Source organism: Coturnix japonica, chromosome 14 (genome assembly GCF_054131305.1).
Source record: "Coturnix japonica strain WE chromosome 14, WE-NBRP24, whole genome shotgun sequence".
Classification (NCBI taxonomy): domain Eukaryota; kingdom Metazoa; phylum Chordata; class Aves; order Galliformes; family Phasianidae; genus Coturnix; species Coturnix japonica.
In genome coordinates this window covers 14,137,046-14,151,871 of record NC_140676.1, presented here as the reverse complement: position 1 = coordinate 14,151,871, position 14,826 = coordinate 14,137,046, and the positions used below count along the sequence as shown (strand labels likewise).

Genomic DNA, 14,826 nt, shown 5'->3' with positions numbered 1-14,826 from the left:
ACGTTTGCTTTCATTGAAGGGTCTTTTGTGCGGCTGTGGGTAGCAGTTAGAGGACTCCCAAGTGCCTGAAACGGGAGCAGCAGCCAATGTTCAGCGGGGCGGCCGCCTGACAGGCTGAATAATTGCATCTCCTCACCTCAGCTTGTCCCGGGACTTGGAGGTCCGGCTCCAGCCCGTCTAACAGCGAACCTTCGGCGGCACTTCTGCCAGCAGACCGCACGGAGCGGCAGCACGCCGTACCCACGCGCTTACGACGGCGCTGCGTTGCTCCCGAGCCGCCTCTGAGCGAGGCCGGCAGCGGTGGTAGGAGACCCGGCCCCTCGCTCCGCGCCCCCACCCTTCGCCTCACAGCCGCCGAGGGATCCCCCGCCCGCGGGGCCCGACGGCTCCCGCCCCCCGCCCGTCCCCTCAGAGCCCCCGGCCGAGCAGCGCCTTGTGGCGCAGGTGGCTCTCGAGACACTGGATGGCGGCATCGTCCACTTCGGAGTCGAACTTGTTGGCCAAGAGATGGTGCTGCTCCAGCATCCACGCCACGTCCCCGGCCCCGTAGATGCAGACGCCGCGCTGGAAGCGGCCGGTGCAGGGCGGGTAGGGCGCTCCGCGGCTCGTGTCGCCGCTCAGGTACTGCCACTTGACCAGGCGGGGCAGCGCGTTCATGTCGGACATGTGGAACTTGTCGTTGTGGGGCACGGCGCCGGGCACGCCGGGCGCGCGGTTCAGGGTGGCCCACACGTGCTCGTCGGGGCTGTACGTGTCCTTGGCCCACTCGAGGAACCGCTGCGCCTCGGGGTCCTCCAGCACGTGCCGCACGAAGCCCCGCGTGGCCGCGATGTACGCGCTGCCCGTGAACATGGGCGAGCGCAGCGGCGGCGGCGGCTTCTCCGTGGCCGTGCGGTAGATGAACCGCTCCACTCGGTGCCGGTACTTCCAGCGCTCCTGCTTGTAAGCCGTGGGCTTCTCCGACTCCATGCTGTTCTGCCCCTGCAGCACCCGCAGCGCGCGGACCGTCTCCGCGTTGGTCTTGATGGGGAAGTCGGTGCCGCAGGTGTTGAGGACGTAGCGCCAGGGCACGGGGCTCTGCAGCAGGTCCCGCATGCAGTTGAGGTCGGCCTGCAGCCGGGACCACGAGGCGTACACCACGCTCTCCAGGCGGCTGGCCACGAAGACGTTGGGGAAGCAGGCGGCGATGGCCCGCACGGCTCGCTGGAAGGCGGCGGGAGCCTTGCCGTCCACGTGGACGCAGTAGACGTTCTGCGGGGCGTAGAGAGAGCGCAGGAGCCGCTCGAACATCTCGATCTTGTGGTGGATGACCATGGAGTAAGCGATGGGGAAGTCGGCCTCCTCCTCGCTCAGCGGGAACTCGATGTAGCGCCGGCTCTCCTTGAAGCTGCCGCAGTCCTTCGTCATGTTCAGGTACTCCTCGGGGGTCAGGGGTTCCCTCTTGTTCCTCACCTCCAGGTTGCTCAGCAGGGCGGCCCTCACCGCCTCCTCGTCCCCTCGCACCACCCCCGCGCAGTCGATCTTCCAGCGGGGCTCCAGCCGCAGCGCCCCGTACAGGCGGCTCCTGCAGCGGGGGTGGCCGTCGCGGCAGGTCCGGCTGTTGCCGCTCAGCAACACGGCGGCCGCCAGCAGCAGCGAGCCCAGCACAGCCGCGCAGCGCCGCCGAACCGCCGGGGGTTTCCTATCGCACAGCCTCATACCCGGCTCGGCACCGGGAGCGAAGCGCTGCCAGCCCGGCCCCGTGGCCGCCTCACCTCGGGGCGCCCCGCTTTGCTTTGAGGGAGCGGTGAAGCTGTCGTTGCCACGCGATGAATAAGGTGACGGTGCCGCGTTCCTGGGTGGCACAGCGGCGGGGCAGGTGAATTAAAGGAAGTCCCCTCCCTTCTTGCTGCGTGACTGCTTCGTTTTATTAGTGCTTTGATATCCCGTGTGTCTGTGTAAAAGAAAACGTTTCGTTTATCTTACCGCTTTCCAGTCTGCAGGTCAAGTGGAGTTCTTCTAGAATGCAACCTTGTGCTTTTAAAGGAAAGTGTGATTGGATGACTGCGGGATCTGTGCTGCTTCCAGTGTCCACATCGTGTCAGTGATGCAGTGTTACAGGGGGAAGCCCCCCTGCTGCTGTGTGTCTGCGAGCCAGGAACATTTGGAGCTTTAGTGAAGGGTCACAGAATCACAGAACTTCTTGGGTTAGAGGAGACCTTAAAGCCCTGTCGGTTCCTACCTCCCTGCCATGGGTTGGGTTGCCAGCCCACACATCAGGCTGCCCAGGACCCCGTCCACCATTTCTCTGGGCATCCTGTGCTGGGACCTCACCACCCTCTGAGTAAAAAAAAAAAATAAAAATAAAAAATTCTTCCTAATATCTAACTTAAAACTCCCCTTGTTTAGTTTAAAACCATTTCCCTCTTGTCCCATCAGTATCAGAACATGCAAAAAGCTTCCTTCTAGTACTTGAAGGCTCCAATGAGGTAAGCTGAGTTTTCTTTATTCTCCAAGCTAAACAAGCCCAAATTCTTCAACCTTTCTTCACAGGGGAGGTGCTCCAGCCCTCTGAGCATCTTTGTGACCCTCCTTTGGACCTGCTCCAACAGCTCTCCATCCCTCCCGTACTGGGGCTGCCCAGGCCTGGACACGGTACTTCTGATGTGGTCTTATGATGGCAGAGCAGGGGGAGGTCACCAAGGGGGAATCATTGCAGGTGGTGTTTGGTTTCTGCTTAAAGTAGTTGTTTTTACAGGAGGAGCAGAGGTGAAGACAGAGGCCATGGGTTATAGATGAATAGCTAGAGCGTCTACTTAAATAAAAGAGTGAAAGAATGCTGGTGCATCTTCATGTGCACCTGCCTGAGCTGGTGGTTTGAACCGAGCAAGGACTTTGATAGCATGTTTGTGAAGAAGTGTTGGTTAAAACAAACCAAGGTTTCTGATAAAGAAACTGCAAAAGAATTGGTCCATTTGTGTAAGGCTGCCTTAAAAAGGGAGAAAGTGGTAAGATTTTGACATTCGTAACTGCTAGGAGGAAGACATTGGTTTTCTGCAATGCAAACAAAGGTGTGTTTCACTACTAATCTGGCTCTAGATATGTCAAGCACACAGAACATGCAGCAGAGCTGAGAACCAGAAGTTGTACATTGGTTTTTGAAAACAGTACTTATTACTTCTAGAATTTCAATAGTGAGGTTCCTGGTTGGGTGTTTATATGTGTAACTTACTTCAGCAAGTCGCTGAGTTTTCTTCAGCTTGCAGCAGAGAGTTGGTTCACCTGGGCAAAGTACATCCCAATGGGGAAAAGATAATCACTGTGGACTTGGTTTATCTAAGGTGATGTCTTTACATTCAATCTGTATTCTGATTTCATTGTGCAAACTTTGTTTGATACATCTTGAGGGCCAGAAATACATGTTGTAGATACAGTAGATACTGAATAGCACTGCAAACAGTTTTTCCTGCTGTAAGGTTCGAGCTGATCTCTGTGTGTTACACCTTCTCATGTCGTGGTGTCTGCATGAAATCTTCCAATTCTTAGTCCCACAGGCAATGCTGAAAAAGCAATGACTCCACTTGAGAGCTGTGTAGTGGGTTTTCATAGTTAATGCCAGGAACATCCGTTCTGGTATAACTTTTTGAAACTTACGGTCTTGTGATTCAGAATTGCAGTGGTGTTTTTCATGAGAGTGTTTTTCAGGAGCTTGAAAAGAAACTAACTGTCCTGTCATGCATTTATATGAATAAACAGCCACAGTTCTTAGTTAAAAACTGCTGAGTGGTGAGGCTAACCTGGGACCTGCAGAATGTCTTTTCAGTGTTCTGAGCTGTGACCTTCAGGCCAGCAGTGCCGAAAGATTAATAAACAAGTAAATAAATGACCCCAACCCAGTGTGAGGTGAGAGCAGATTGGTGCTGTTTCTTTGTATGTTGGTGAATGATGGGAATGACGTGAACAGATCCATAGGTAATAAATTGTGAAATAACGTACTTCTGGAAATTGCTGCTATACACACTGATAATAGTAGTCACGTGGATATAAGTCTCTGGACAGATTATATTTGCTGATATCTCTATCAGATAGTAAAATGTATATTTTATTAGGAAAGTTCAATACCAAGTAAAGAACAAGATTTGATTTCAGTTGCCATCATTCTATAAGTTTAACCTCAGGCTGATGAATTGAACTCTGGGGCTTCCTGTGGTACGTAGCTGTTCATACATAGATTCTCCCCAAGGTTTTCTGTTTTTTTTTTAACAGCAGATTGCAATAACCCGAAGGAGTTATATCTCTACAAGAGACTCAGAAATGTCCTCCTTGCCTAATTTCAGGGTGGGTTTTTGTACTGTCCTATGTGGGAATTATGAGCTACACGCTTAGCTGAAAATCTGAATAAGTCCTAAAGTGGTTTGTCAATGTGTCACTCTGCGTGTACTGACCAACTCTCTGTGAATGACTTCTTTGTTATTTAGCATCACTTTTTCTTGGTATTATTTCCTTTTGTGTTCTCTGAAAAGCAAGTAGTCATGCATGTCGTCAGCACAGGGGAACATTTGTTCTATTCTGTCCTGATGATAACGATACACACAAGGGTGGTATGGTACTATAGGTAATAAGGAACCATCCTACAGTACAAGCAATGTCTACAAGGTAATCCATAGCCACACGAATATTTGCACAGAGCAATAAGCTGGAGGTAGGAGAGTAGATAACAATGTGGGATACAGATTATTTCATTGCATTTGGTTTTGCTGTGAAATGCTACTGTCTGCAAGAACTTACATAATTTGTCTAAGATTGTGGTAATATTCTTTTTGCATTTTTGTGTCAGTAGAAGAGTTTTGATGCTCACAGCACCATGACTCGCCTTTACTCATTGTGTCTGATAGTTGTTCATGTTTTTGTATGTCAGCTAGCTAGTAAAGGATACAAGGAAGTACCTGAATGAGGTACAAATATGGTAAGCAGAAGGGAGCATGCTTTACAAGGTGAGAGTTTAAAGTGTGTAAAATGTCAGTGCAAAGCAGTATAGAGTAACTGTGTGTGTTCTGTTCTTCTGACAAAGAAGTGGGGGATATGTGTCTCTTACAGTTTGTTTTTTTTCCCCTGAATTTGTCAAGCAAGGACGGAGGCTGTCTGCAGAGTGATCCTTCATCCCAGGTGCCCTTTCTTTGCAGGGCCAAGCTTCTAGCCTGAATAGAGTGTCTGGATTGTTTCCACAGCGTTCTCGGAATGGGCTGCAGTCCTTCCTGAACTGCTCTAGCGTGGGTTTTCTGCACAGCCTTCAGTTATTCAGGGTAAACCTGCTCCAGTGTGAGTCCTTCACTGGCTGTGATTTATGCCGCGAAGCCTGCTCCCTATGGGCAGCTCTATGGGCTGTGGCTTTGCTTGGGGCATGCCCATCTGCTTGGCAAGGGAAATAACTGCTCTGCTGCCTGCAGCAGCTCCCACCCTCCCTCGCTATCCTTGGTGTCTGTAGGATGGTTTCTCACACTTTCCTTCATGCCCCCCTTCTCTCTTTCTCTCTCTACCGGGCTACTTCTTTCTTTTCACTTTTTCCCCCTTTTCCCCCTTTTCTTTACAGAGGCACCACCAGCTTCACTGTCTGGCTCAGCTCTTTGTGCCTGGCTTGGGGCAGCCCCTGCTCTGTAATCTCCTAGGTCCCCTCTGCCTCCCTTCCAAAACACTGCCACGTAAACCCAATAGATTAACGACTGTTTGTAAATGGATCCTCTTTTGCTACTGGCTGGGAGGGAGCTAGGGAGAGGACGGATATGTGATAAGGGTATGACTTATGTAAGGAAAAGGTTGTATTTAACTTTTCTTGCTCTTGTCTTCCTCTGTTACTTCTCCCATACTCAACTTCCTATTTGCATAAGGAGGCTGATACATCTATTTGTCCTGGTGTCCACTCAGTGTATTTACAGCTCAAGATGATGTATGATATAGCCAACTTGTCAAAGACATGTGTATGATCATCCTGATTTACAGATAACATACCCTTAAAGTATAGAGAATCAGCCTGCTGGTTCTCCCCAAGGTTATATGGTTGGTCACCCGACAAGTGTCTGCTTGCCTGCCCAAAGCCTAAAAGATGATTTTGCTGACCCACCTAAAAATACTCAAGGCTGGTTCTGATATTGTAGTAGCTTTGGTTGAGCAGTAAAGGGAAGTTAGACAAAATTAGTGATATTCCCACTGACTGTTTCTGAAGTAGAATTGTTCCTAAATGTACTCTATGCATGATTTGCTGTTAAGTACATGCTTTGTGTTAAAATATAGTAGTCATTGTGTTGCGAAGTGCTGCATTCCACTTTCTTTGTGTTTTGGCCTAAGTGAATTTTCTTATTTATGTCTACTAGAAATTGATATTATTATTTATCAATTCTTCCTTTGAACTGTGTTGTTAAGTAATCAGATTTATGTTTTCTTGTCTGCTCAGACTTCCTACTTTTACTTGCTGTGCTCTTGTGGTATTTTTATTTATAAAATCATAGAATCATACTTAGATTATAGTTTTAAGATTTGAATTACTGACAAGTTTTTGGAGAACTTTATTATAATCTTTAGTGTTTGTCCTTAGACAGCAAAGATTTATTGTTCTTTCTATATGGATTCTGACAAGTCTTATTCTTCTGCAAGGGGGATAAAAGGGAACAAGGAAACATTCTGGTATAAAAACAAATTTAGTGAAGCTTATGTAAATAGATTTGCAGGTGTACACCTCATAGGAAATGTCAGGGTGATGAACTCTGGGTGGTCTCACTCAGGTTTTGCTTCTTGAAATTCCAACCTGTTGTTTCATACCTTAGCTTGGGTTTTCTCACTGTTTAATTTTGAAAGTTAGATGGCTCAGTCCTATATTCCAACAGGCCTACATGTATCTTTTTAACTGTTCTTATGACTAATTAGAGCCTAAGTAAATATTTGAGGAAACTGATAGGTATTGGTTCTTTAGAGTTTTGCTTCCCTGCGGTTTGTCACAAACGGTGTAAGAGCAAGTGCAGTACCTGAGACAGCCACCACATGGATACATCTGAACATGAAAAGCTCATAAATGAAAGTCATAATGCAGAATTTATTGTATCATAATTAGCAGTTCCTATTTTGTGACTAATGTTAATCACCTTATAATTACAGGATCAATGCTCCTGTTTTTGGACCTCTGTAGAAATATTACTGAAATTGAGGAGTTTCAGCTTTCATCAACAAAATATCTGGACTATATGGAGTGACAGTGAGTATGCTTTGAAGAAAGATTTAGCAGGTAGTCGTAATCAACATAGGATCAGCAGAATGTTTCTTAGTGGCTGAAATGGAACTCTTCTGATAAGGTATAATGCAAAATCACTATCAAACTATGGGGGTAAGGGTTTACTCACCTTATGTAGATCAGTGTAGAGGCGTTCAAATAGTGGAAAGATGTTGGTAAAGGTGTTTGAAAAATAAGTCCTTTAAACCACTTTTAAAACTGACAGCTTTCTGTCTGTGGTGTCCAATACTGGAAGCTGATCCTGCTGGGAAAGAATAGTTTTTATGAAGGAAAGATATATGAAGAAATAGTTTTTATGAAGGAAAGAGTTTTTATGAAGGATATAGCACAGGGAAAACACAGTGATACTGGGGATAATAAATACATTAGCTCATGCCCCATTGTTTCTGGAAAACGATTGCTTCATACAGTGTGGGAAATATAAACAAAACAGCAAACAAAACTCTCTTATGTAGACCACAGAGGCATTCAGAGCTGTAGGAATAAAGAAACAAAAACAACAGAATTCATTTTGTACACTTACCACAATAGAGAAAAAAATTAGTGAAATAAGTGTTTTTATTGAGTTAGTTAGTTTTTTCTTTTTTCTTTTTTTCTTCTTCTTACGTTTCTTTTCTTACAAGAAAAGGCCTTTCTTTATGGCAAGAGATTTTAGCACTTGTTTATGTCAATTGCCGATACTGTAGGAGTACCAAACTGTAGGCCTATGGGCAGCAAACTTAACTGCAAATGCAAATGTGAGTAGCAAAGTAGTAGTTCATTCTTTCAAAGACAGGACATGAGCATGTCCCAATCTTTGCATTGTTTTCAAATTTAAATTCCATGTGCTTTTTTCTGCTGCTTTTATGCTCATCAGGGATGGTGCTAGAGATCAATACACAAAGCACTACCGATAATCTGAACTAAGGTCTGTGAACCTAAGAATTCCTTTTAAATGAAGAGAGGTGGTGGAAGGCAAAGGAGAAACAGAGATGCTGGTTTGTATTTTACTTTAAACAGGGATAAATTCAGTTGCTTATGCCTGATCTCTTAGTTCTAGCTTCCTCAATCATTAATGAACATAAAAAAGCATATGGTATCTCGATTCCGCTTTTTTGATATAGTTCATATACATGAATGAGAGAGGGCTTCAGTGATGAGCCGTTTCTGCTCATTTTTAGATCACTTTAATATTGTTTAGTACAAGTAATGAATGCCATTTCCCAGGTCATTTCACTCATCTGTTCTGAACAATTGTGAGTAACAGTTAATCACTTTCACCCTGGACTGTTTCCTGGCAGCTGAAAATCCTATCATAGAACCAAAGTCTTTAAGATAATGAAGTGAAAATGTATGTTCTGATAAATATTTGCCCTTCTGGTTACCAAGCAGCTTACTGGAAAGTAAGAAAAATAGTAGAAAATGAGTTTTAGGTTAAAAATTGATACACAAGTTAATTCAACCAGCTGATTAATGCTTCAGTCACAACTAAGATGAAATTCAGCAAGTTGTTTCAGAAAAGAGCTGCTTTGAACTGATCTCTCTTTTTTTTTTATGGTTAACATTATGAAAAGGTTAACATAGGGAACCTCACCAGTTGCAAGGGTATATTTTTGCAAAGAATAGATACATTCAGAAACAACACGTTCTGTAAGAGTAATAGTGTGCATTTTAAATGGTGAGACCCCAGCACTGGTGGTTAAATACAGGCTGATACTGTGGCTTCATGGCCTTTGCCATGTGAATGGCGCAGCAGAACAGAATTGGTAAAATCTTGATAGCTTGCCCATCTGCTGCATATGCACAGTATTAGCCATTGCAAAAAGCTACTGAAGAGAGAAGATGGAGTTTTTTGCTAGTACTTTCAGATTTTTTTAATACACATTTGTTTCATTTCTTTCATTACATGCTAGTGTAATTGAAATCATGTTGACTAGCAGAAATCTTATGGTTTTACTACTGAGGCTTGACAGGCATATTTCTAGTTATTAGTATGAATATTTATAATATAACAGGAAAGCTAATTGGTGGATGTTGTGTTTGTGGTTTTGTTCTTTGAATTAAATGTAAAAAAACCCACCAACGACACAAAACACTTTACAGTCTAAACTCTCTCCCCCAAGAAGAGGAAAGAATTGTCCTTCGTAGGAGGGTGTGAACTACAGTTCATGTATCTGGTAGTTTTCCCTTTATTTCATTTTTTTTTTTTGCCTGGAGCTTACTGAAAATAATTGTATATAACTGGAACAATAATGACACAACTTTTATCAGAGACTGGTGCCAATGTGGGCTCGTTTTGTTTTGAAGCACTTAAAGTGACGAAGAGTAATGTTAAAGAAAATGCTTGTCAATGTCTGAGCTATGTGCAGTGAAACCACAGGGGTTGGGGAAGGTTTTGTGTGCCTGAGTGACAGCATTTTAGCTAGAGTATAGAGTTAAATAAATATGTTTTGTCAAATTTGTTCTCCCCTCAAATTGGCAGAGTGGCCACAGATGACAGTGATGCACATTATCCATTATCCTTTTGTAAATACTGGAGATGTGATTGCCATATTTACGCCTTTTAAGAGTTGTAGATGTGGGTTGTATGAGGGTAAGGGACCACAGAAAGTGACAAGGTTTTTTTGCTGTCCCAGAATAGCATTTCCTCCTGATAATGCCCTAGTTGGAATGCTGCCTTAGAGGGCCACTGATGTGACCCAGTCAAGCATTATTGTTTTCTTACATGTCAGTATATCATATTTATGAGTAAATGAAGCCTTAGGATGCAGCAGATCTTGGAAACAGAAGAGGCTGTTCTTCTATAGCTTTTGTTCAATTACAGTGTTCTGCTGTCCCAGAAAAGTGGGAAGATGGAATTATGCTCAAGCATTTACATGATATGAATTCACCAATCAAGAATAACGTCTACTGATTGATCAGTGTAGACAATCCCCTTCCTGTAGTTCTTCTGGTCCATAAAGCTTTCTTAGCTACGAAGCACCTTTTTCAGGAGATAAGTAGCAAATGTATTCCGCAGTGAGAAAGAATTGCACAGACATGCATTAGCAATTCTGTTTTTGAGAGAGATGTCCCTTAAAGGTACAGTTTTTGCACTAGAAAACTTTTTGCTTTGTGAAGGTTTTAGTTTAAAATTATTCTTTCAAGTGCTCTTTGTATAAAGAACAAAGAATTCCCATGAGGACGTGTTGGTGTGGTTAGGATACGAGTCCAACTGGCTTGGTCCCTCATCTGTGACACTCACAGGTGTTTTACCCAGTAGCATAAAGACATGTATTGGTACTCCCTTGTGGTGTGCCCTCCTAGTTTTTGTTTCAGGGAGTTTCTGAGATGGAGGTGGTATTCCTGTGTTTAATCTCAAAAGATGGCTTTTCTTGAAACGATTCAATGTGTTGCTTTTTGATCACTTTTCTTTTGTTAAATATATGGCAGTTTCACAGCTAAGCATGTTGTAGGAAGTTGCATTTTCTTACTGTTAAATCTGCTGCCTGCTAATGTCATTTGAGAGCCCTGTGTCTTGTCATAGGAGACAGGACAGCAATCTGTAGTCTCTGGACTAGCAGTCATCAGGAAAAAGTGTATTGGAGATTGCAGAAAAAATATTCAGTGACACCCTGCACAGGGAGAAGCACTGACATTAGTTGGGGAAGAGACATGTTGGTTATCAGTTGCCTCCATTAAAAATGCAATGATTTGCATGTTGGATTTAAAAAAAAAAAAAAAGGATCTTTTTTGAAACAGGGCAACAAACCCACGATAAATACTCAGAATCAGAAATCTACAGAACTTTCATAGTAAGAATAAACATAAGATTTTCTTCTCAACAGTAACAACAAAAGTCTGTTTTTATTTTCTTCCTTCCTTTCTTTATACGGGGAACAGTGTAAATTTCTTGTCCAGGTGCAGAGCCTGAGTTGTTCTTTTGTTAATTTGGGATTGTTGGTACATCATCAGCGAACTGTTTGTTCCTGTTTTAAAATGGCAGATGTGGTTGCAAGACTTGTAGGTAGAGTGCCAAGTTACAAATAGATTTGCAAAGAATACCTGCCAGGTGTGTTTGTCCCACTCTTTAGTTCAAGAAATAAAGCTGATGGAAGGGTACAAATCTCCTCACCCCTTAAAAAGTTTTCTTGTTTTCAGATCTCCCAAGATGATATTCCTGAAGTATATCATGCTTGTTAGGAAACAGTTTTTATATATCTTTGAGTCATTGCAGCATTGCTTGATTTTCTTTTCAACATCAAGATCCAAAACATTGGCAGTGTGGGTGAATTCCTCTGCAACCCTCAACACCAAATGGCTGGGCTAAATACTGCAACTTATACAAGGAGTTCTTTAAAGGATCTATTGCTAATAGATTTATGTTTTGCAAGATCTGTGCTTTGCAGGATGTACCGATACATTTCCACTGTCAACTGGTATTTCTAGTGAAACTGAAGGTGATTTGTAACTGAGGGAACTGGCTGCCTTCCCTTAACTAGCCCTGTTCTTCAGGTGTAGGTGAAGAGTTCAATTGTAGCTGAAATTCTTCTATTGTTTCCAGTAGATGATTCAAACAAATGAGTGTGGGATGTTTTGCCAATTGCTAATTCTGAACTTCAGTTAAATAATTTATATTGTGTACATATAAATATACTTAACATAAAGATAATAGGTCTATTCGGAGCAGTGTCAGATGTAATAGTCAATAATATTACACTCTATCATGGTGAAAAAGCTGTATGTCTGAACAGCTTACACTCTACACTGCTGTGAAACCTGTAAAGGTTTTCCAGTGTGTTGTTGAGTAGCAGGAGAACAAAAGTATGATGCGACAGAACTTTCAACTATAATCAGCAAATTATATCCTGTCTCTCAAGGATTATATGAACTTAGACACCACCTCTACCTCTGAAGACAAGTATGGCATATTGTCTGCCATCTTTTGGCATTCTCAGTGCGCATCCTTGATTTTTTTCCTGCACCTAACTATTGCTTTTCCTCTATAAATGCACTCCCATCTGTCCAAATCTCTGTCTTGCTGAGAGACAGGACCCCAAGTAGCTGTTACTATTAAGTAATTTCTGAGCTTAGGAGTTACTTCTACTGGAAACAAAACGAAAAGGAAGTTCTTCTCTTCAAGGGGAAAAAATGAAGATTCATCCCTAACTAAAATAATCACTGAGACCTGTGCTGTTGGCTAGAGAGGAAGAACTTTGCATCCAAGCTCTTCTGAAATGCTGCATGTTCTGGGTTGATTCATTTGCTTTGTGAAGCGCTATTTTTGGAGAGATTACAAATTAATCTGACTTCAGTGTTTTATTTTTTTAAGTTAAAAGGTGCCGGTGGCCATATGTATCGGGTTCGGGTAGAACTGGGTGCATTTCTAATTCGCTCTGTGAAATGGCTGAGTAGGCTCTGCTAGTTTTTGTCACCTTTTGTCAACTCAGAAATTGCTGCTGAACAAGTTTTGTGTTTTTTTTCTCTTTAAGTATGTGAATACAATGTTCTTGGGCAAATGCCTGCTTGGCAAATGCTATAATAACTTAAAACTATCTTTTTTTTTTTTGTCCTTAAGAACAACATGGCTTTTAGCATAGCACTTACCTGGATGAAGTAGGCCCACTCACCTTTTTGTTTGTCAGGTAAGTGGGTAGACTCACTTGTTTTTTGATTTTTTTATGTAAGCAGTGGAAAGACAACTGTGATGATACACCAGAAAAAGAGTCAAGACTTCTGTTTGATGCGTAAGTCGATCAGCAGCTATGAAACATATATATTTCAAATGTTCACTGATCTGTAACAGATTACTTCAGTGACCTAGAAGTTAAAGACCTGCATGCGCCTCTTTTTCTTTTTTTTTTTTTTAGTGGGGTTGATGGACTGTTTTTCTCAACTTTCCCACATAAGTACTTAAATGAACTTTAGAAAGGAATAATCTGGATTTGCTTTCTTCAGGTTATTAGAATAACTAAAATGATGTTATCCTTCAGACCACACTTCCCTTTAATTCTTTCCATCTTTTTTTTTTTTTTTTTTAAATGAAAAAAAAAAAATGAATCGCAGAGTCATAGAATGGCCTGGGTTGAAAAGGATCACAATGATCATCTTGTTTCAACCCCCCTGCTATGTGTGCTATGTGCAGGGTTGCCAACCAGCAGACCAGGCTGCCCAGAGCCACATCCAGCCTGGCCTTGAGTGCTTCCAGGAATGGGGCATCCACAGCTTCCTTGTGCAACCTGTTCCAGTGCGTCACCACCCTCTGGGTGAAAAACTTCCTCCTAATAGCCAACCTAAAGCTCCCCTGTCTCAGTTTAAAACCATTCCCCCTTGTCCTAACACTATCCACCTTTGTTAACAGCCATTTCCGCTCCTGTTTGTATGTTCCCTTCAAGTAGTGGAAGTCCACAATGAGGTCTCCATGGAGCCTTCTCTTGTTCAAGCTTAACAAGCGCAGTTCCCTCAACCTCTGCTCATTGGAGAGGTGCTCCAGCCCTCTGATCATCTTAGTGGCCCTTCTCTGTAACTGCTCTAAGAGCTCCATGTACTTCCTATGCTGAGGTTCCCAGGCCTGGGTGTTGATGGGAAGGGCAGATAGGGTAAATTTTTCACTTGCCTCCTTTGAAGTCTGTTTAAATAACATTTACAATAACACATTTATGGCCAGTAAAACACAAGTATGCAGATAAACCGGGTTAAGCTTGAATCTTCTAGCAGTTAGTATAAATAATAGTGACATAAGTTTTGATCATGCAAACCTTTGATGGTAGAAATCTCATGGAATACTAATTTGAAAGCTAACTTTTGGGGGAAAATAGAGCTGCTTTTCTCTCAAAAACAGGTGCAACTTGGGTATGATGTGCACATACATTCCAGTATTCTTCCAGTACTATTACTCGATAATAACAAAGAAATAATGGAAGCAAAAAGAAAATAGACTATTTCAGACTCAGAGAAGACCAGGACATTCATTTTCATGTTTCGTAATGGACTTTGCCATGACAAAAAGGAGTGACTCCTTATTTTTTGATACTTCATTTTTATATTCCTTTTGTGGAACTGATCTTCCTTGTCTTGCAGGGTTTGTTTGGTTTTTTTTTTTGTTTTTTTTTTTGTTTTGTTTTGGTTTTGAAGTGATCCTCATTGAGATCAACATTTTGGCTTATTAATAGTCTTGGGCATCTGGAGAGATCAAGTTTATAAGTGTTAAGAAATATGCTGAAATATCTGCAGTCGTATATTCTCTGACTGGGGCCTATGGTCTTAATCAGAACAGTAGGTATGTAGGCTTTCAAATTATCTAGCTTCCTCACAATCACTTGTGGTCTCTGTTATCACCTCTCTTCATTCTTTGCAGTTTTCCTGAATGCACAAACCTCCATAGAAAGTCCTTCTCGGGTTTCCTTCTTTACTTTTTTTGACAGCTTCTTGTCAACAAGCAAACATATCAGGAGTATTATAAAAGAAATGAAGTTTCCTGTTGACCTGTGTGTTCTGTGGGGATGAGTGGGTTAGGCAGAAGCACGAGTGCTATGGTTTGTGACTGCCACTTGATCTGATGTGCTGCATGTAGTAGTTTGTAGGTTGACCCATAGTGGGAAATAATTAAA

General features: G+C 42.9%; 1 protein-coding gene across 1 annotated transcript; it reads right to left on the bottom strand.

Moving 5' to 3' along the window:
- Positions 1-271: 271 nt before the first annotated feature.
- Positions 272-2,307, bottom strand: GCNT3 (glucosaminyl (N-acetyl) transferase 3, mucin type). The gene has a single exon (XM_015872353.3). The coding sequence runs from the start codon at positions 1,696-1,698 to the stop codon at positions 409-411; it is 1,290 nt and encodes a 429-aa protein (XP_015727839.1). The 5' UTR covers positions 1,699-2,307; the 3' UTR covers positions 272-408.
- Positions 2,308-14,826: the final 12,519 nt, after the last annotated feature.

Coding starts and splice junctions, on each gene's coding strand:
- GCNT3 (XM_015872353.3), bottom strand. CDS start 1,698: ATGAGGCTGTGCGATAGGAAACCCCCGGCGGTTCGGCGGCGCTGCGCG.